The sequence below is a fragment of the Myotis davidii genome, unplaced genomic scaffold (genome assembly GCF_000327345.1).
Source record: "Myotis davidii unplaced genomic scaffold, ASM32734v1 scaffold120, whole genome shotgun sequence".
In the NCBI taxonomy this organism is placed as follows: Eukaryota; Metazoa; Chordata; class Mammalia; order Chiroptera; family Vespertilionidae; genus Myotis; species Myotis davidii.
Window position 1 is genome coordinate 2,238,625 of NW_006294778.1, and position 20,354 is coordinate 2,258,978.

At 46.9% G+C, this 20,354-nt stretch overlaps 1 protein-coding gene and 1 long non-coding RNA gene across 3 annotated transcripts in view; one reads left to right on the forward strand and one right to left on the reverse strand.

Annotated features, from left to right (window-relative positions):
* RFX4 (regulatory factor X4) overlaps positions 1-20,354 on the reverse strand; it is a 134,803-nt gene that overhangs the window by 21,157 nt on the left and 93,292 nt on the right. The window contains exons 10-15 of one of the 2 annotated variants that reach the window (XM_006769336.1): positions 20,267-20,325; positions 16,637-16,781; positions 14,394-14,488; positions 13,921-14,038; positions 4,503-4,622; positions 4,004-4,165 (exon numbers count right to left, since the gene is read on the reverse strand). In XM_006769336.1, coding sequence (XP_006769399.1) covers positions 4,004-4,165; positions 4,503-4,622; positions 13,921-14,038; positions 14,394-14,488; positions 16,637-16,781; positions 20,267-20,325 — 699 coding nt within the window. The remainder of the gene's footprint in view (positions 1-4,003; positions 4,166-4,502; positions 4,623-13,920; positions 14,039-14,393; positions 14,489-16,636; positions 16,782-20,266; positions 20,326-20,354) is intronic. The other variant, XM_006769337.2, reaches the window with a different exon arrangement.
* Positions 1,643-10,156, forward strand: LOC107184035. Its single transcript, XR_001514849.1, has 2 exons — positions 1,643-1,837; positions 9,472-10,156. It is a non-coding gene; the product is annotated as an uncharacterized LOC107184035 (long non-coding RNA).

Here is a 20,354-nt window from a genome sequence, read left to right on the forward strand (position 1 = left end):
GACAGCCCTACTGTTCCATACTCTGAAGCAGCGGTTCTCAACCTGTGGGTCGCGACCCCTTTGGGGGGGGTCAAACGACCCTTTCACAGGGGTCGCCTAAGACCATCGGAAAACACATATATAATTACATATTGTTTTTGTGATTAATCACTATGCTTTAATTACGTTCAATTTGTAACAATGAAATTGGGGGTCACCCCAACATGAGGAACTGTATTAAAGGGTCGCGGCATTAGGGAGGTTGAGAACCACTGCTCTGAAGAATCCAAAGGGCCACTGAGTTTGTAGGCAAGTTTCTGCCCCTGGCAGAGTGCAGAGGAGGCAGGCACCTTACGGCTCCTCAGCATCTGCTCGCTTCCTCTCCGAGTAGCTCCACTTCTGGAGACAGAAAACTTTGGGGAAGGAATTAACCAAAAGACTGCTGGCATATATACCTAGTTATCTGACAATGGCATGCTCCCTTTGCCTCTAGGCCTTTGTACTACCTACCTCCTCTGCCTGCAACACCTTCTCTCTCATTGTTCAGCCTTCCCAGACCCTCCAAATACAGGTTGGAGGCCCCCTCTCCTAATACCTTGACCCTTCTCCCAACTTGGCATCATCACTTTGCATTGTAACTCATCAGAGCCCTAACCTCTACACATTCAACTCCCAGAGGGCAGGGACGATGATTCTCTTGTTCGCATAGCCAGCTCTCTGAACTGTTTAGTACACAGAAGCCACTAAAGAAATACTTATTGGATAAATGGATAGCTATGTGAGCAAATGAATAGATAAAAGACAACGTCCTAAATAGAGCACTGTTACCCTATTTAGTTTTCAAAAAATAGCATTGGGTTCCTAGTCTATTCTGAAAGCAATTCTACTCTAAGCAGCACTAGGATATAACTAAGCCCATGCTATGAGGATCTGGAGGAAGATTCTGACCCAGAGGGTGATGGAAACGTCAAGGATGAGTAGGGTTTTCTCCCACAGGATGGAAGGATGGTTCTGGAGGTGGAGGTGTGAAAAGTGATACGGAGAATGAGAGCTTTAGGGTTTGGTGGGAGGCAGTGAACTTGGGGCCCCAGCACTTTGAGGAGGCATCGCTTCAGGAAAATAAGCCCAGCAGGCAGTGTGGGAGCAGACAGACTAGAGTCTGGAGGCAGGTGACCAGCTTGAGAGTCACTGTGGAGTCTATGGAGGTGGGGACAGCCTAAACCAGACGGCAGTAGTGGGATGGGAGGAATGGGTCGGTCCAGGTCAGTACTGAGACAACTGGACTTGAGAGGTGTGGTGGTGAATGCCAGTGTCTCCCCTATGCATCCCCCCTTCCCTACCTGGGGACATACATTTCCCAGCCTCTCTTTGCAGTTACATGAGGCCATGTGTCCAGGTCCTGGGTGATGGAATATAGTGTGTTATAATAATGTTATGGTCATAAGGAAATCCCTCTAATGTGTGAAATGATTATTGCGTGAAACGTTTGCTGTGTGAAGACCCCAATACTCTGTAACTTCCAAATTGGTGAACACCCCACTATCTTGATGTGAATGCCCTAAGCCCTTAAAGGGTAAACACCCTGCTCCTAGCATAAGGCACACTGTCTGGCCCACACCGATAAGGCACAAGTTGTTTACTACCGGCTATATAAGCACCGGATCTTCTTCAGTCGATGTCTCCTGCCTGATAAGAGGAGGACTCCACATCGCTCCGTGAGACAAGCCCCTGACCTGACTGCTCTGCTGTGCGAGCCTGAACCAACAGCGGCCGCCTGTCTGTCCCCATCTTTGTCATCCGTCTTTCAGTGTGCATCGCCGGGTGGCCTTTGCTGGAGCCTAGGACCCACTAGGAATAGGTAAATAAACCTTAGGTAATTGCATACTAATTCTGTCTTGTGTGTTCATATGTTCCAGTTCGGCTCAACTGTCTAGACATTGAAGCACCAGGGGACAGGCCGTTATTGCTGACCTCTGGTCACCTGCGTATGTCCCACTAAGCCTAGGCAGATAATTAATTGGGGCACAATTGGGACAAAGTGGAAGTGCCACGTGCCACCTTCAGGTCAGGGCTTGACAAAGCCCTAAGGCAGAGGTCCTCAAAACAGTGAGAATCAGAATCATTTGGAGGCTGTTGTGCAAGTCACTAGGTCCCACCCCTAGAGTTTCTAATACAGTAGGTGCAATGGGACCTATTAATGAGCATTTCTAACAAGTTCCCAGGAGATGCCGATATTGCTGGTCCATGGACCACACTTTGAGAACCACTGCCCAGGGCTATGGTGGAGGCAAATATTGAAGGAGCATTGTGCCTCCTCTCCGACCTAAACACCTCGCCAGCACTGTCTGCAAGCATGAACCACATGTTTATTGTGTTAGCACCATCCATGTCTGGATCTGTTTGTTACACTGGCTTAGCTGATCCTAATACAGAAGTTTAGGGAGAGGAGAGATTTGAAGATGACTTGGGTAACTGGGGCAACAGTAGAGCATGTTGGGATGGAAGGATAATGAATTATCACAGTCATAGCGAGTCCTCCACTCCACAAAGGCCAGTCCGTCCATCCAGGGCTCATCTAGTGGAGGATCATCCCTGCCTCTGTTCCTGTGAACCCACTTCTCTCTTCTTAGCTGAGCCCTTCCCGTCTTCCAAGGCTGCCTTTGAGTCTCACCTCTCTCCCTGAACCAACAGCGGCCGCCAGCGTTCAGACGGAAAGGAAACTGATGGCTTCTCCCTCTAAACTCCTGCAGCATTCTCAGCGGCAGCCCTCATCTTACAGGCCTTAATAAGAGCAACCCCTTCTATCTGGATAGCACATCACTATTAACAATGGCACTTGGGCATTTTTTACCTCACAACCACGTGGGATAATGTGGAGGCACACATACACACATTCTCTCTTCATTATTATTATTATACTAGAGGCCCGGTGCACGAAAATTGTGCACTGGGGGGGGGAGGGTGCCTCAGCCCGACTTGCGCCCTCTTGGGAGCTCTTGGGGCATGTCCAACTGCCCGAGGGGGCTTGGGCTGCAAAGAGGGCACAGGCCAGGCTGAGGGACCTCACCCCCCTCCAGTGCACGGGTGTCATGCACCGGCCCTCTAGTATAGGTTATTTGTTGAATTGAATGAATGAATTTGAATGAATTCATTGATGCCTACTACTGACTATGGTACCCAGGACAAGGAATTTAACCTTCCTCGCCCTCTAGTTTTCCTCCATAAAATGGAACAATAGCTATCAAAACCTGTTATTGTGAATATCAAGTGATATAGTTATGCAAAGGTCCTTTGTATGTTGTAAAGCAACATTTGGACATTAGTGAGTATCTACTATTATCCCTGTAACATCACTTTTCCTCAAAACCTTGTTTTGGCACTTGAGATCCTCCAGGATGTGTCTCCAGCTTACCTTCCCAGCCGCATGTGACTCCTGCAGGGACCTATGACACTTCAGCTAGAGCTTACCAGTCCGAAAAGGCCCACACCTCCCTACCCCTGTGTGTGTGCTCACACTGGCCTCTGCAGACCTTTGTCAAAGTCAAGTTCCAGCTCAAATCCTCTTCTTCTGTGAGGTCTTCCTTGATACCTCTGACCAGAACCTCCCCTTCCCTAAGGAACCCCAGCACCAGTTTGCACCTTGTCATTCCCATGTCTTGAATATGGTGGTCATGCTTAGTAGATGGCTTTCCGTCTGACCCCTTTCCAGAGCTAACTCTGTTTGTGGTTCTTGTTTTCAAGAATGTCTGTGTATTGTGTATTAATTTATGTTTTATATAATTTTAATCATTTCAGTGGCTTAGCTTTTGGAAGGGTGGAAATTTTATCATGTACTTTATCTGCCAACTTGAAAACAGAAGCCTAAAGAATATGTACATATAGCTGCAAGTCATCTATAAATCCAGGAAAATACTCAGGTTTTGGCCTTTTTGGGGAGTGGTGCTAGAAGGATGAATGTTTATCCAGAAAGCTCTTGCTTTAAACGTCAACTCCCCACTTAGAGCCATGGGGGACCTTTCATTACCTGTGGTGCTGAGGCCAGTGTACTCAGGGGATGGGTTGCTGACAGGGGAGGATGGAGGTGGCACTTCCACGGACGTGGCCGATTTTGCTGGAGAAAACGACGGCACTGGTGAAGGGGTTGGTGGGGCAGCATCTGTCAAGATAATCTCTTCTTGGACTTCTGCTATGAGTAGAGAAAAGGGTGGGTTCTTACAGCCAAAGGTCAAGGCAAGTTGTCTTTAAGGGGCTTTAAAAAATGACAGTCTTTCTGCTCTGTCATGTCACTCCTCTGCTTAAAGCCCTTCGTTGGTTTCCCATCACCATCATGGCACCCAAGGCAATGTCCATATACAACATGCCCATTCTGAAGAAAAAGACGCGACCAGTTTCATGCCACATGACCTACTCGCCATAACTACATTCTCGGGGGTACAGAGCTAAATAAAGAACCACAGAGCACAGAAGTAAGGACACAAATTGAACTGCCAAGTAGGGCAATGTCCAGGGCAGTGCTGGCTTACCAGTGCTTCCTTCTCCCTTCATGGCCCGCATAAGCTCATTGGCCCGCTCCTGAGAGTGCAGGGATTCTAACAGGTAGAGCACGTAGTCATCAAACATCAAGTGAATTAGGTGAAAAGACCCTGGTGAGAGAAGACCCAGACAGAAGAGTGAGTCGTGTCAGCACACAGCTGCCCCTCAGACTGGTTAACAGCACAGGTTTCACTGTGCTCAGATGATCTGACTCTCAGTCCCCACTCAGCAATGATCTCATGTCAGAGGTTGCTCTTTTTTTAAAAAAAAATTTTTTTTTATTGATTTCAGAGGGGAAGGGAGAGGGAGAGATAGAAACATCAATGATGAGAATTACTGATCGGCTGCCTCCTGTACACCCCCTACTGGGGATCAAGCCTGCAACCCAGGCATGTGCCCTTGACCTGAATCTAGGGAGGACCCTTCAGTCCGCGGCTGATGCTCTATCCCCTGAGCCAAACCAGCTAGGGCTCAGAGATTGCTCTTGTTCGCTGTATCCTCAGCCTAATCTCCTGCACAGCATAGGTAAATGGCGTTTACACTTTGTGGCAATGTTATCTTTTCCTTGCTCAATCTAAGAACCTTTGACCTTCCTCCAACTGCCTAAAAGAACTTAGAAAGAGGACCTCCAGGAAGGGAGGTATCATCATAGACAACTATAGTTTAAAATGAACTAGTTTGTGATAGACAAAAAGGAACCTGGCAAGGCCCATTTGATCAAAGTCCTTTCTGTGTCCCATTGTAGTTGATGGTTTTGTCCCCTCAATTTAAAACAAACTTATTTACTTTATTTTTTTTATTTTTATTTTTGTTAATCCTCACCTGAGGATATTTTTCCATTGATTTTTAGGGAGAGTGGAAGAGAGAGGGAAAGACAGAGAGAAAACACTGATGCGAGAGAAACACAGTGATGGGTTGCCTCCGACCAGGGCCAGAGCCTGAGGAGCCTGCAGCCAGGATACATGCCCTTGACCGGAATCGGACCCGGGACCTTTTGGTCTGCAGGCCGATGCTCTATCCACTGAGCCAAACCAGCCAGGGCTAAAATTTTATTTTTCAATTATAGTTGACATTCACTATTATTTTATATTTGTTTCAGGTGTACAGCATAGTGGATAGACAATCCTATATAATAAAAGCCTAATATGCTAAGTGTCTGGTCGGCTGTTCAACCAATCAAAGCATAATATGCTAATGATATGCTAAGGCTGCTCAACTGCTCACTATGATGTGCACGGACCACCAGGAGGCAGACGCTCTGACTGGTAGGTTAGCTTGCTGCTGGGGTCTGGCGGATCAGGACTGAGCCAGACAGGCCAGACACGCCCTGGAACCCTCCCGCAGTCCCTCTCCAGCTGGCCAATCTCCAGTGTCCCTCCCCGGCCCAATCATGCACCGGTGGGGTCCCTCGGCCTGGCCTGTGCCCTCTCACAATCTGGACTGAGGGGCCTCCCCTCCCTGAGTGCACAAATTTTGTGCACTATGCCTCTAGTCATATATAATTTATAAAGTGATCCCTCTGGTAATTCAAGTACCACCTGGAACCAGACTTAGTTATTACAATATTATTTACTATATTCCCTAGGCTGAACTTTACATCCTCGTGACTGTTTTTTAACTACCAATTTGTATTACTTACTTCACCTTTTTACCCAGTCTCCCCAACCTCCCTTCCCTCTGGCAACCATCAGACTGTTCTTTGTATCTATGAGTTCGTTTCTGTTTTGTTTGTTCATGTATTTTGTTATTTAGAGCCCACACCAATAGACCAGTGGATTAAAAAGTTGTGGTACATATACTCAGCCATAAAAAAATGAAATCTTACTATTTGCAACTTAAGGATGGACCTGGAGGGTATTATGCAAAATGAAATAAGTCTGGGACCCCTTGTTAAAGATGGCCCAGCAAATACTTCCTTCCCAAACATTTGCTTTTCAACTCCATATGAATTGCCTTCCAGCCCTCTGAAGTTCCAAACCACAGCCTCCTTTCTCCTGATGTGTCCTTGTGTCCCATATTCGTATGGAACCATTTGTACATACATAATTACATTTTGTTATTTTCTCCTTTTAATGTGTCTCTTGTCAATTTGATTATTAAATCATCCAGAAGGTCTAGTTTACTTATTTAGAGGCCTTCTGGGACTCTCTGGCTTTATTTTTCTTGTGATTCTGTTGTCGTCACCACCACCATTATCACTGTCATCATTGCTGTCAGTATCGTCTTCACACTTACCTTATATTGAGTGCTTACTCTGCTGAGACTGTGCTAAGTACTTAATTAACACAGGTCTCTGCCTTACAACAAACTGAGATGGGTGGCATTATCCTCTGTTACAGGTAAAGAAATGAGTCTCCCATCAGTAATCCAGTAGGGATTTGCCTGTTTGGTTTAGCTAGTCCCGTGGTCGGCAAATTGCGGCTCGCGAGGCACATGCGGCTCTTTGGCCCCTTGAGTGTGGCTCTTCCTAAGCCTTAGGAGTACCCTAATTAAGTTAATAACAATGTACCTACCTATATAGTTTAAGTTTAAAAAATTTGGCTCTCAAAAGAAATTTCATCGTTGTCCTGTTGATATTTGGCTCTGTTGACTAATGAGTTTGCCAACCACTGAACTAGTCCATCTCCTCATAGCAGTAAGACCCAGGTGGCATAAAGGACTGGGTCTATGGAAGGGCCATTGGAGTTGTGAGCTATATGCCCTTTCAAGTCTCAGAAGAAAGTGATGGAGCCAGTTAGGAGCGTTGGGGTAACTCCTCCTTGGTGGAATTTATCAATTTTCTCCTTAGTGGTACCTGGCTTCTGCACATCCCTCCGCCCTGCCCCCACCTCATTCATCTCAGATTATTTTGGTTTAGGAAAGCTACAGAGGAAAATCTCTGCCAGAACTCTGAGGCCAAGTGGGTGCCCAGCAGGTCATGCACATCTACTCCTTTAGCCCCTCTCCAGGGAACCTGCCACAGACTCCCATCCTTGTGCCCACAAGGCTCCAGGCCAAAGTCTCCCATCCTGTACTTTCTCCACGTTCCTCCTCCAACCCAGGGGGCTGTCTGTTTTTTGACCCCACCTGGAAATCAGCAAGGTTCAGGTTTTACTGAGTCACTGTGAGATACAGTCTCCACGACTAAACTTTCCATCCACTTCCCCAAAATGGGTCTTGTGAGCCACTGGGGAGGGTAACTGCCTGGGCACTGGCTCCAACTGCCCAGGTAGAGATCCAGCTCTGCCATTTAGGAACTGGGATCTGAGATGAGTTAATCTTTATAAATGTTAAAAACAAATGAAGTTGTTCATTGAGCCCTTACTCATGGCAAACACTATGTTTAACCATTGTAGATTTATTGTTACAATTAATTCTCATCACAACTGTGTGAGATGAGTGTTACTCTACTTCTCTAAAGGAGGAAACTGAAGCTTAGAGTGTTAGAGTGGTAAAGTAGCTGTCCAATGTCATACAGTTATTAAGTGGCAGATCTGGGACTTGAACCCATGACTGTCTGATTCAATCATCCAGCAACATGGCCCTCTAAAAGGGGAACAACAAACCTATGTTACAGAAGTAGCATAATGAGGGCAAATACACACTAGATGCTTAATAAATGCTGACTAATGTTATTATCGCTAAGGTCCCTTTTGTTGATAATTTTCTAAGATCCTATGACTCTCTTGTTCATAGAGTCAAAGAAGTCAAAAAATAGCATCAAATGCTTAAAAGGAGACTATCTCCAAAATGAAGAAATATTTGCCAAGATGTTGCTCTTAGTCAACAGGATGAAAAGAAACAACCCTCCTGTTTTATATGACAAGGAGACAAAGATCTGAGGAGAAGAAATGTTCCTAGGACCACACCGCTAGAAAACATCAGAGCCAGACTTGGTCATCAGCTCTCCAGGGGAAGTGTTCATTTGGGGGGTTCAAGCTCTCTTCCTTAATGGCTCTAATTTGCTACCCAGTTTGATAATTTCCTATCATCTTTCAAACAACAAAAGTTTGTGGAGCTATTGCTACCTGCCTCCTATTGTGCTAAGTGCTCCAAGTGGAACAGAAACTTAAAGCTCCATAGTCCCTGACTCCACAAAAGCTACAGTGTCCTCAGTAAGCAGAAATCATTCATTAAGATTATTGGGCCATGGCCAGTGTGGCACGGTTGCTTGAGTGTGGTCTTGTGCACTGAAAGGTCGCCAGTTTGATTCCCTGTCAGGGCACATGCTCAGGTTGTAGGCTCCATGCCCAGTCAGGGTACATGCTGGAGGCAGCAGATCGATGTTTCTCTCTCACATCAATGTTTTGCTCTTTCTCTCCCCCTCTACCTTCCCCCCTCTCAAAAACAATAAAAACTATTAAAAAAAATAAAATGAACACTGGTGGCCCGGTTGGAATGGCTCAGTGACTGAGCGTTGACCCAGGAACCAAGAGGTCACCACTTCAGTTCCCACTCAGGACACATGCCCAGGTTGCGGGCCAGGTCCTTGGTGCGGGGCATGCAGAAGGCAGCCAATCAATAATGTTTCTCTTTCATCGATGCTTCTATCTCTATCTCTCTCCCTTCCTCTCTCTCTAAAAAATCAATACAAAATACTTAAAAAAATAACACTGGTGTACTCACCACCTGGCTGTATTTAATAGTCCAAGAACTTAGCATGCTGTAACTATCCTTGAAGCTTCTCTTCCCACCACCCCATGGTCTACTGTTTCCTAGAATTTGGTTTTACCTTTTATAAACATACAAAAATTCGTTTTCAAATTAGAAGCAATAGCTAATTGAATTTATTTATATATTTTAAAATTTTTCTCATCTTATAATGGGGCCCTCGAATTCTCTGACAGGGAGAATTTGGGGTCTACACACCCCTTCAGTCTCAGTAGGCTTGTGACTGTTTTGGACAGCAAGGTGTGGAGGAAGTGACTCTGTTTAATTGGTGAGGTTGGGTCATAAAAGGCAATGTGCCTTCCTCCTTAGTACACTCACACCTAGAGCCCCGAGCTCACCATGTGAGAAGCTGAACTGTCCAGAAGCTACCATGCTGTGAGGAAACCAAGCCACATGGAAGGGCCACTGCAGGCACCTCGGTCTGCAGTCCTGGTCCGCAAGTCATCCCAGCCCAGGCACCAGACACCTGAGGGAAGATGCCTCCAGCTGTCGACTCACCACCAGCTTTGGGCCTTCCCATTTAAGGTCCCAGACATCTCAAAGCAGAGAAGAGCCGTCCCTGCTGTGTCCTGCCCAGATTCCTGATCCACAGAACCCATACGCATAATAAAATGATTGCTTTAAGCCACTTAGCTTTGGGGTAATTTGCTACACGGCAAAAATAACTGGAACTTTGTTGTACTCCAGACCTTCACCATGGTTTTTTTTTTTTTCTTCTTGCTGAAATGCATTCTTTTATCATGGTTGTTGTTTTTTAAAGTGATGTTCTATGGGTGCCAGAGTCTCTCAGTCTTTGTATAACTGAGTATGTCCCTACTTTGCCTTCACTCTTGAATAATGGTTGATAGTTCTTTGTTCTCAATACTTAAAAGATACTATTCCATTGTCTTCTGGTACCTCTTAAGACTCATGATAGTCTAATTATTGTTCTTTTTTCTCATTGCTTTAAAAAACCATCAATGAGGATTAAATACATTTGTTTGGTCTTTCTGTACATGCATTTGAGCCCAGGGTATTTGTCTTAACTGTGGTCACTGGACAAGCGTGGGTTTTGTGGTCGGGCAGATTTGACTGTGAAACAGAGCCACACCATATTAATCTTGGGCAAGAAAGCCTGCAAGCTCTCTTTCCCCCTCTGTAACAAGGTACCCATTATTATCTGCCGTGCAGAGTTAACATGAGCACCAGGGGTAGTATGTGCTTCCCAAGCACTCGTTACCATGATTATCACTGTCTTGCCTTTGCTGTATCTTCTACTTCAGGTTCTTCATCTTTCACGTCGAGGGCAGGAAAAAGGGACCTCACAGGTGGTTGTGGAATTAAGTCAGAAAGCATCCAATATTAGGGGTCATGTACACGAGGCCCTCAATAAGTGTTACTTTATTTTTATTATTAGCATTTCACTGGAGAAAGTTAGAAAAGGCAGTGGCAATGTGGCTTAGCAGGGAGAACACAAGATCCATCAGAGCAAGAGATGCCAGGGGGAGCTCCACTCACCTGCTGTGTGCCCGTGGGCAAGTTCCCTCCTGTCCCTGGAGCCCTGCTTCCTCTCCTGCATACAGGGGAAGCGATTCCTGCCTCCTAGTGCTCGGCAGAGGCCTGAGTGACACCTCTAACATCAAGATTCTGCAATTTAGCAGGATCTGGGGAAGAGAGCCGGGCCAGGACTTCCATGCACAGCACAGCCATCTGGAAGGCTCGGCGTGGCCGCTGGTCTGGCGGCCCATCCCTAACAGAACCACTCCCATGTGGCCTCCCGGCCCTGCCCACCGGCCCGCCCGAGTGAACTTTGAAGCGAGGCAGAAAACAAGTGTGTAAAAACTCAAAAACGTGGGGGATGAGATGCGATGCTGCTCCCTTAGCCATCGAACCCAGGCTGATTTCAAGCCGTGTTGTGCCGAGTACTTCTGGCACTCGTGTGGCCTTCCCGATGTTCCTGTGGCATCAGGGGCAGCTGGTGAAAGCCCAGGGTGAATGGGCAAAGGCACCTGTGCCGACTGTGACCAGGTAACCTAAGAACTGAGGTCAGGGCAGGCAACTGAAAATATGGTTGGTTGGTTTTTAAAATAAAAACTCTATTTTCCTCAGCTCTGCAACAACTCAAAGCTCATTGCCTGCTAGCCTACCTATGCGACTAACTTGGCTAGAAACCGCTGATTGCTGCAAAGAAAGTCTGGCTAGTTTAGTTCACAGCATAGGCCTTTTCAATGAAAAGGAATTAGGGAGAAAAGAGTGAGGAGGAATTAAAGAAAGGAGTCAACTACATTGGGGCCTTGACTTACGGGTGTCCCGACTACCGAGTTTTTCGAGATATGAGCCGTCTCTCGGCCGATTTTTTGCTTTGAGTTGCGAGCTAAAATTCGGATTACGAGCCAGCTTCAGATACCCCACTGCTAGTTGGCGCAGCAAACACCACACATCACAGTGAACGCCACAACATCAGCCCAGCATCACGTGTCTCACTCGTTCACTTTTTGATTTGACATACGAGTAATTTGAGTTACGAGCTCCGTCACGGAACGAATTAAACTCGTAAATCAAAGCCCCACTGTACCTTAGAAGGAGGCTGTTCTGGGAAGAGGTGATAGAGTCCCCCGTGGGATCACTGTTAGATTCCACACGATCCCTGTGACAGGCAGCCTGCTACCTGACACACAACCCCGCACATTCACAGCCACAGGAGGACAGGAGCGTGTGGGGTTATCAGATAGATGGAGCTGGCCCCTGGGCTGGGGGTGGGGCCAGGGAACAGAAGGCTCTTTTTCCTAATTAGCTGTTTTTATACAGGGGACACATGACCCAAACACAACCACCAACTGTGTCTTTGACATACACAGGCAGAAAGGGGGAGCTGGGCTTTTGTTGGCCACAAATTCTTTCAACTTGCATGTCACCCCAAGCACAAAACTCCACAATGAGCCAGAGGAGCGGAACCGTTTCAGATAGTTTGCGAAATGGCCTTGGAAGCAGGTATTTCAACCTGTTTAGGGTTGAAAGATACTGCAAAAGTGATATTGGGCTACTATCTCTTTCTTTCATTTTCTAAAAGATTCATGACCATTTTTGCCATTTGCCTGAGTTGCCAATATAGCCTAAAATTGTGTGTGCTTCAAAAAGAAATAAACACATTCAAGGAACAATATTTCTTGGTCATACATTCAACCCATTCATAAAACCCTAATTGTTCTACTGTCCAAACTGCCTTTATCACATTGACTGTTAACTTAGTAAAAACAAGTGAATTTCAAAGAATAGTGTAAAGTGAATTACTTTCCCTGTCTAAAGAAGGGTACTTGGAAACATACATAGTTTAAGCAGCAGCAAACTGAAGAATAAAGCAAGGATAAGAGGCATGCTTTGTGGATGTGTATATGTGTGTGATATTGTTGATTCTTTGATTTTGAAACAATGAAAAAAATCTCAAGTATTTTCCAACCACCCGCTTAACTGAAAGCAGTTCTGCACGGGTGATTTTCCCAGAGCCAGCGGTAACGTGTGCGAACACTAACTGTGCTGAGCTGGAAGCCATCAAACGCCACGCCTGATGGCCCTGCCCAGGTCGCAGCCACCAGCGCCCCTGTGCACACAGCCCCAAGGGAATGGGTGCAGGCAGGGCCGGAGACCCTCCCTTCTCCGAGGCGGAGATGAAAGAAACCCACCACAAACGCCTCTCCAATGGGGTAAACACAGTCTTTCATGGATGGAGCTGTTTAGGAAAATAGCTCCTTCTTTGTTTCACCACAGTCACTCGGTTGCACAGCACAACTGGAAAACGGTGACAAGACCATAAAAAGCTGATGGAAACGTGTCAAATTAAACCCCGAGCAAACCCCAGAGCTGATTGGCTTAATTGGAGATAATGAGAAACGAAACCACATCTCTACTCGCAAAGTAAAATAGAGAGCTGAAGCAATTACCCAGAAAATTTACCAACAGCCCTTTGCTGAAATGCCTAGAAAATTGAGGCCACAGTGTTCTGAGATTTCCAATGTCTGGTAATGCCTTAAAGTCCCACCTCACTTTGCTAATGATGACCTGGACTCAATGTATACTCCATTCTTTCTGAGGGAAAACAGAAATGGGTCCCACAAGGGAGCACAGCACACACACACCCCCCTCCAGTGGCAGTTGGGCTTCTGCCTGAAGAGGCTGTTCTAAACACCCCAGGGCAGATTTCAAGCTCCCTCCGCCACTTCCTCTCCCACTTCCTCCCCCACCCCACGCCCTGGAAAACAGTAGCTGAGGACTGAGGGTAGGAATGTCTCCTGAAGTGAGGAGAACCCGAAGGGTTGGTAAGACAAAAGGAAATGAATGGGAAGTCCTCTTCTAGGGATCAGTCTACCCATCGCTGGAGTGCCAATCTAGCCCCTGCAAATGCTCAAACTCCGAGGCGTCCTCACGGGCCCAGGCTTGGGAAGCGCACACGGTGGAGCCCTGCAACGTCGCCCCTGCGGAAGCAATCTTGGCACATCTGGCAAACAGGGGGCCCAGCCACTGCCGTCCATTCCTCTCTAAACTCAGACATTGCCTGTGCCAACCTCCCCCTTCAGATTTGTGTTCTTCATCCTGACTACTCTCAATTCACCTTTCTCCCTGAAAGTGCTAAGAAGACGATGTCCCCCAGAACAGGTACATTTCAGGGCAATGTCCTTGTGGCCGCAGAGACAACCAGTAACACCGTGGCTGACTCCAAAAGGTGACCTGGACAGAGATGGCGCAAAAACCAGTGTTTGGCAGTGGGGACGGCTGGGGCCTTACCAAAGCTGGGGGCACTGTGCAAGGTCATGTCCCGGATCACCCTGGTGCCAAAGCAGGACCACATCAGGAGGAACTGCTGGGCCACTTTCCTTAGGGACCCTTGTCTCTTGGCGGCCACCTACGAGAGAGTGAATAACGTTAACATGCTGGACTTGACCCTTCATTTAGCACTGTCTTTAGAAACTGATGGGAAGGCTTATGTAGGTCTCCAATTTCAAAGTATATGGAGCAATGGTTTTCAACATTCTGTTTTTATCAGCAAAAATACATGTGAAAAAATGAGATCTCTCATCGAGGCCCAGTGTACATAACGGGTGCTGGCCTGGCTGAAGCTGGGGGAGAGAGACCGGGGCCCGTGGCTGCTGAGGAACCTCCAGGTGGCTCGCTGCGGGGCTCTGAACTACCCACATGTCACGAAGGCGAGTGATGGGCTGCAGGGCCCAGGGCTGCGCCTCCCACTCCCACCTACCAACCTTCACAACACAGCGGTCCACCATGGTGTCCAGCCACTCGATGTAGGACTCGATGGGCGACTGCTCCTCCAGCAGGTGGTCAAACTCCTGATACACTATCAAACAGAGGAGAGCCCACACCTCACTGCACTGGGTTTAACAGAGATGCATCTTAAAAAGCACAAAAGCAGAAAACTGAAGAAATGAAAACCCCAGTCTTAGCAGGGCATTCAAGACTTTGGAAAATACGCCCCAACTTATCCTTCCCGGCTCATCCCCACGCCTGTGAGCACTTTACCCAGTCACCCCGTGTCCTTGCCATTCCCCCAAGCCCTGCTTTTCTCAGGCACTTCCCTCTATTTGCACTGTTTGGTTCCTAACGGCCTAGGGGACATGACCCTCCTTGAAATCCTTTCTACCCTCTCTGTGCCCCTTACCAGCACTGACCACGCCCCTCTATACATTCAAAGCATTTTACTTTCTGTATTTTGCCTTCAGTATATCACTCATAATACTGTGTTGCGGTGAGTGTGTGTGCATGCGTGCGTTGTTTTTTTTTTTAAATAAATTTTATTACTTTTTTACAGACAGGAAGGGAGAGGAAGAGTTAGAAACCTCGATGAGAGAGAAACATCGATCAGCTGCCTCCTGCACACCCGCTACTGGGGATGTGCCTGCAACCAAGGTACATGCTCTTGACAGGAATCAAACCTGGGACCCTTCAGTCCGCAGGCTGACGCTCTATCCACTGAGCCAAACCGGTCAGGGCTATGCGTGCGTTTTTGTCCACTGTCTTCGTTAGCTGGTGCGTGACCTGTGATGCAGTTGTTACCCGTGGGTGCTGGCTGGCCTGAGTGGACAGCAGCGCTGTTGCTCTCTTGCTCTGCGCCCTGCGATAGGGCACATTTAATCATTCAAATGTTTTTAAACCACAACTACACTGGGCAGTAGCCTGACCAGCTTCTGCGACCTAAGTAGTAGATGCTTAATAAATATTTTTGCATTAAAGGAAGCAATTGCTGTGCACTCAGTTCTGCAACAGGAAAAGGTGGATCATCGAACCACTTCCCCCCTGGTTTCAGCTGCAAATCAGATCATGGATCGGGAAGTACTTTGCAAACAGAGGAACACTGAGGAAAGAGAAACATCTCTGCGGTGGTCTCCAATCTGAAACGTCTCTTTTCATTACTTTTTTTGTGTGTGTTTTATTTTGTTTTTTTTTGTAAATCAAACCACAATTCAAGATCCACACATATCTGTAGTTTTCCCTTGTCTGAGCGGTTTTATTTCCCCATTTCTCTGAAATGGCTGGTTGTCCCACTTTCCTTAGTTGATAGCCACTAACAAGGTCAGCTTCCAGGACGACCGGACGGTCCTAACATTGCAGAATGAGCAGGGGCTTTAAAAGTCTGGTTAGTTGACCCGCCTCATATTACAGATGAGGAAGCTAGGTCTTAATGAGGTGACATGATCCACTCGAAGTTAGGGACAGAGTAGGGACTGGACCCAGGTCTCTGAGCTTCTCGTGTTTTTTCGCCCTTCGCCCCACTCTCTGGGCATCTGAGCGGCTGGTGGTGGCAGTGAGTGCTAACTGCTAACGGTTATCCACTGCTTGCCACGTGCCAGGCACTCCTCTAAGTGCTGTGCGTGGACACGTTAACCTTAGACCATCCCTAGAATGTGAATGTCAGAGCCTAGGACGGGACGTGGTACGGAGCAATTGCTCAAGTGCCTTTTGTGCTTAAGTGTTTGTTGAATATGAATGAATGAGCAGCCCAAGGAGTTAGGTGCTATGCTTACCCTCCTTTACAAATGAGGAGACGGAGGCACTATGGAATACACAACTTTTCTAAAGGTTGCAGAGGCAAGTTTAAATTAACACGACCTGACTTGAGTGCTTGCCCTCTAACCACCTCATCTACCAGCACTATATTGTGCACCAGGCACAGGGCACACACTGTCCCATTTAATCCCTCTGCGTTACTCCCATTTTACAGAGTCGGAAGCCAAGTCACCATGCACGAGAGCCAGGGGTTGAGTCAAGGTCTGTTGGGCACCCCAAGCCCATGGTCTTACCAGAGCAGCACTTACTCATTCCCACCAGCACGCTCAAGTCCCAGCATGCACTTTTTGATTTAAAGTAAGCAGAGCGTTCCAAGGCATGGCTATCTCCCAAGATATTTTCTCCCAAGTATCTCCCCCAAGATACTTTCTCTTAAAAAAAAAAAAAATCAAAATGACACGACCCTGGTAGCCCGTCTTACGCTGGATGATGAGCTTGCGGTGCTCCTCGTGGGAGTCCTCCATGGTGTACAGGGTTTGCTTGGTGATGCTGTTGAGGTCCACGTTCCTCCAGTCTTCCAGCATCTGGAATGTGATGTCCGCGCTGTGGATCACCGTTCGAGAGGCCTGTAATCCAATCCAGCCAGCTCCTTAGCTCAGGGCTTGTCAGGGGAGAAGCCCTTCACTTTATTTCCTTTAAGCCTTTTAAAGGAATCTGCCAAGGGTATTTTGCAAACTACTTTGAAATTCAGGAAAGTAGTTTCAGCAAATAAGTAGGTGAGTCCATAACTCAAGATCCATACCCGTTTTCTCTGAGGCTCTCTCACACAGACCTCCTTTTCTTGCTAAAAAACGACCTCATGGTGGCCTAGGCCAGACCCGACCATGCTGTTCCCAGCCCCGTGGTCTTGACCCCGTGGAACAATGGGACGGGGCCCGGAGACCTGGCAGCTCTCTGATGCCAGCCTGTGGGACAGGAGCTCTGCGCTGAATAACCTCTATGTCTCCCTCACCCAAATGCCAGTCCTGGAGCAGGAACGGTCCTGCTGCCCGGGCCCACCACAGCTCTGACCCAGGAACCTTTCAGTTTGTGTGTGTTTACATGTGAGTGCATTCTGACGCAGTTTGTAGTCTAGCTTTCTGATTTTGCTTTCTGTTTTTCATGTAACTGTAATGATGATAACAAATATAATTAAGATGGAGTAAAAGGGAAATTAGACCTTAAGACTTGGTAGTTTATGGGTGTGTGTGTGTGTGTGTGTGTAAGTTGTAGCTGTCTCAGCAAACCCTCATTGGTAGAACTTAGATTTGCAGGTTGAAACAACACTTGGATCACTAATACTTGGATCCACCAAGTCAGAACAATATTGATAAAAACAAAGAAAAACATTTCCTTTACTTGCATGTTTTCAAAGGAGTCTTTAGTAAAATGCAAATATATATATATTTCAAATACACATGGACATTATATGTCTCCTAATGCTTGTGAATTTCCAGGCAAAGGTAAATATTAACAACCTTTACACCCGGACTGTCTGACCTCAAGTAAAAGCTAGCTTAGATCATCGTAGAACTCCGAAGGTCACAGAGGCCTGAATATATGAGTATGTGAACTGAGTCAGTCTCTAATGGTAATGAAAACAACCAAATGTGAAGGTCTGGGATTCCGCATACAAATATACTTAGATCAAATCCTGGCCTCTCTGCTGACCAGCTGAGGGACTTGGGGCAGGCTTGTGGAACCACCTCAGTTTCCTGGTCTACAAAATGGACGTGTCATAGGACCTGCCTCTCATGGAGGAATGCTGTTGAGGATTTATTAAGGTTATGTTCGAAGAGGGCACAGTTCAAGGAGTAAGAGCTGGATGAAAGAGGTGACTGCTATTCAGGTTCTCTTTGTAGTGATTGCAATGACACCTCAGGGCCTTTGCACGGGGTCAGTGTGCCGTCTGGAACTTTCTTCTCTCACCCTGCCCGTCCCAGCAACCCTCCCATTACGTACACTCCAACTTAGCTGTCACTCCATGGAGAGGCTTTCTCTAATCACGTTATCTCAGCAGGACCTCAATGCCCCATCATTCTCTCTTTCCATTGTGTTTCCTTCATAGCACTTAACCACTTTGGATTATTTTTTCATTTACTTTTTTGTCTGCTGAAGGCAAATACCACTGAGCATACATAATGCCTGGCACACAGTAGGCACTCAAAAAGATTTTGTGGAGTGAATGGCTGAGATATGAATGCCAATTTGCTTGCTCAGTATATCCAAAAGGGCCTGGATATTTAGATTTCAGGTGTAAGTACTGGGGCGGGGGGGAAGGGGTGTGTTTTGGTTGGGTGCTGTGTAGTCTGACTTGCCCTGTGTGTTTAGGAAAGCTCTCTGGGATACTAAGACATTCCACGAAATGTTCTTAGCGCCAACCCCAGTCCTCTGGCTGACCCAGGAACGTGTCTGATAGTGAGCTGGAAAGATAGCATTTGCTGATTGAATTACATATGTCAGCGTGGAAAGTAGAGAGGAAGTGTGAGCGCGCACACACACGCACCCTTACACGTAAGTGTAGGTGCTTTTACCTACCTGTGCAGTAGAGAGGGCCAAAGTCTTTCCTAAACTCTTTGAACCCCAGGTATGCACCAAGACCATGTCTAGTTCCCTGATATGACCAGAGGCACGCTCCCTGGGAAACATGGCAGTGTGTCTTTCATTTGCCAATATTATTTTCTTCACTGAATCCCATTCATCTGTCAGGCTCTGCCACGTCCCAGAACAATGCCCAGTGTGGCCTCTGTACCTGCCTACAGGAACGTGGAAGGGTTTTCCCTCTGGTCTCCAAATCCCTCCCTGGGCTGTCCATGCCAGGGGCAGAGCAGGAACAGGGAGGCGTATGGGTGCAGTTTTACCCGTTCTGGTTCCCGGCCTGGAGCCTGCCTCAGGCACTCTAACTCAAAAGCCCTCCCTCCCACCTTGACCTTCAATAGCTGGCACCAACCCAGAACCAACACTATAAAGGGGGGGTTGCAAACCCAAACACAGAAAGCAGGCAGGTGACACACGCGTGAGGGTCAGTGAACGAGAAGGTGGGGACGAGGACAGTGCGGCTGGAGAGGTGCTCAGCCCGCCCAGCTGATCACAGCCTTGGGGAGGTGTAGCGCTGAGAGTGCCAGCTCTTAACATTTTTCTACAGAAAATTTGGGTGTTCAGCTGTCATCTACAAGTTTCAATTATCGGTGGTTGAGTAAAGAAAATGTCTTTGAACACATGCAAATCAAGTAAAAATAACCCCACACATCTGAGGGCTGATTTGACCTGCAGCCACCAGCTTGCTCCTTCTGCTTTTAGATCATTAATATGTTACTGAATGAACGATAACGGGCGACTCACAGTCCCTTCCTTAAGGTGCAAAATTAATAAAAATGCAAAGCTTTATGCCATCAGTTATAAGTATGGAGTTATAGTAGAATCTTCCACTTTTTACCGTGCTACACTTTTGCTATTTTTGAACTTTGTAAATGGTAAGCGTATGTCACTTTTGTGCTCCAAAGAACAGAAATCTAGAAGAACAAATAAAATTGGCTAAATATTTAACATGCCTCGTGGCTTTGAACTCTTTTGGATGACACAAAAACAACACATAAGTCATCCTCTATATCTGTTTGAATCACCCATTTCAGTGGCTCACAACCAGGCATACCCTGCCCAGGCTACACTGCAGTGTCAGGGGGACATTCCTGACTGTGACATCCAGGTGGGACTTGGGGGCTGGGGAGGGGGTGCTACTGGCTGGCATCAGGTGGGTAGAAGGCAGGGATGCTACTAAATACCTACAACGCACAAAACAACTTCTCACAGCAAAGAATTATCCAGTGTCAGAGAAACCCCAATTTACAGAAGGGAAACAAACTTGACACCCTAGAACAGGTTAAGGGGCAACTAATGTCAGACATTATTTTGTTAGTTGAAGCTATTTAGTGATTGGCTAATGCTTTTATTCCTTATCTGTAGGAACTAAAGGTAACAGCTGCACCCCGACATCCCATGGGCAGCTGGTCTGTGGATCTGCCCTCATTTGTAATGACTCAGCAGTAGGTAGAACACAGCGCAGGACACATACCTGGCAGAGATGGTTTAGTGAAGTCTGCCGTCTCAGAATTTGGGAAAACCTTCTGGACACTGAAAGAGGAAGAGGCAGTTTGAAATAT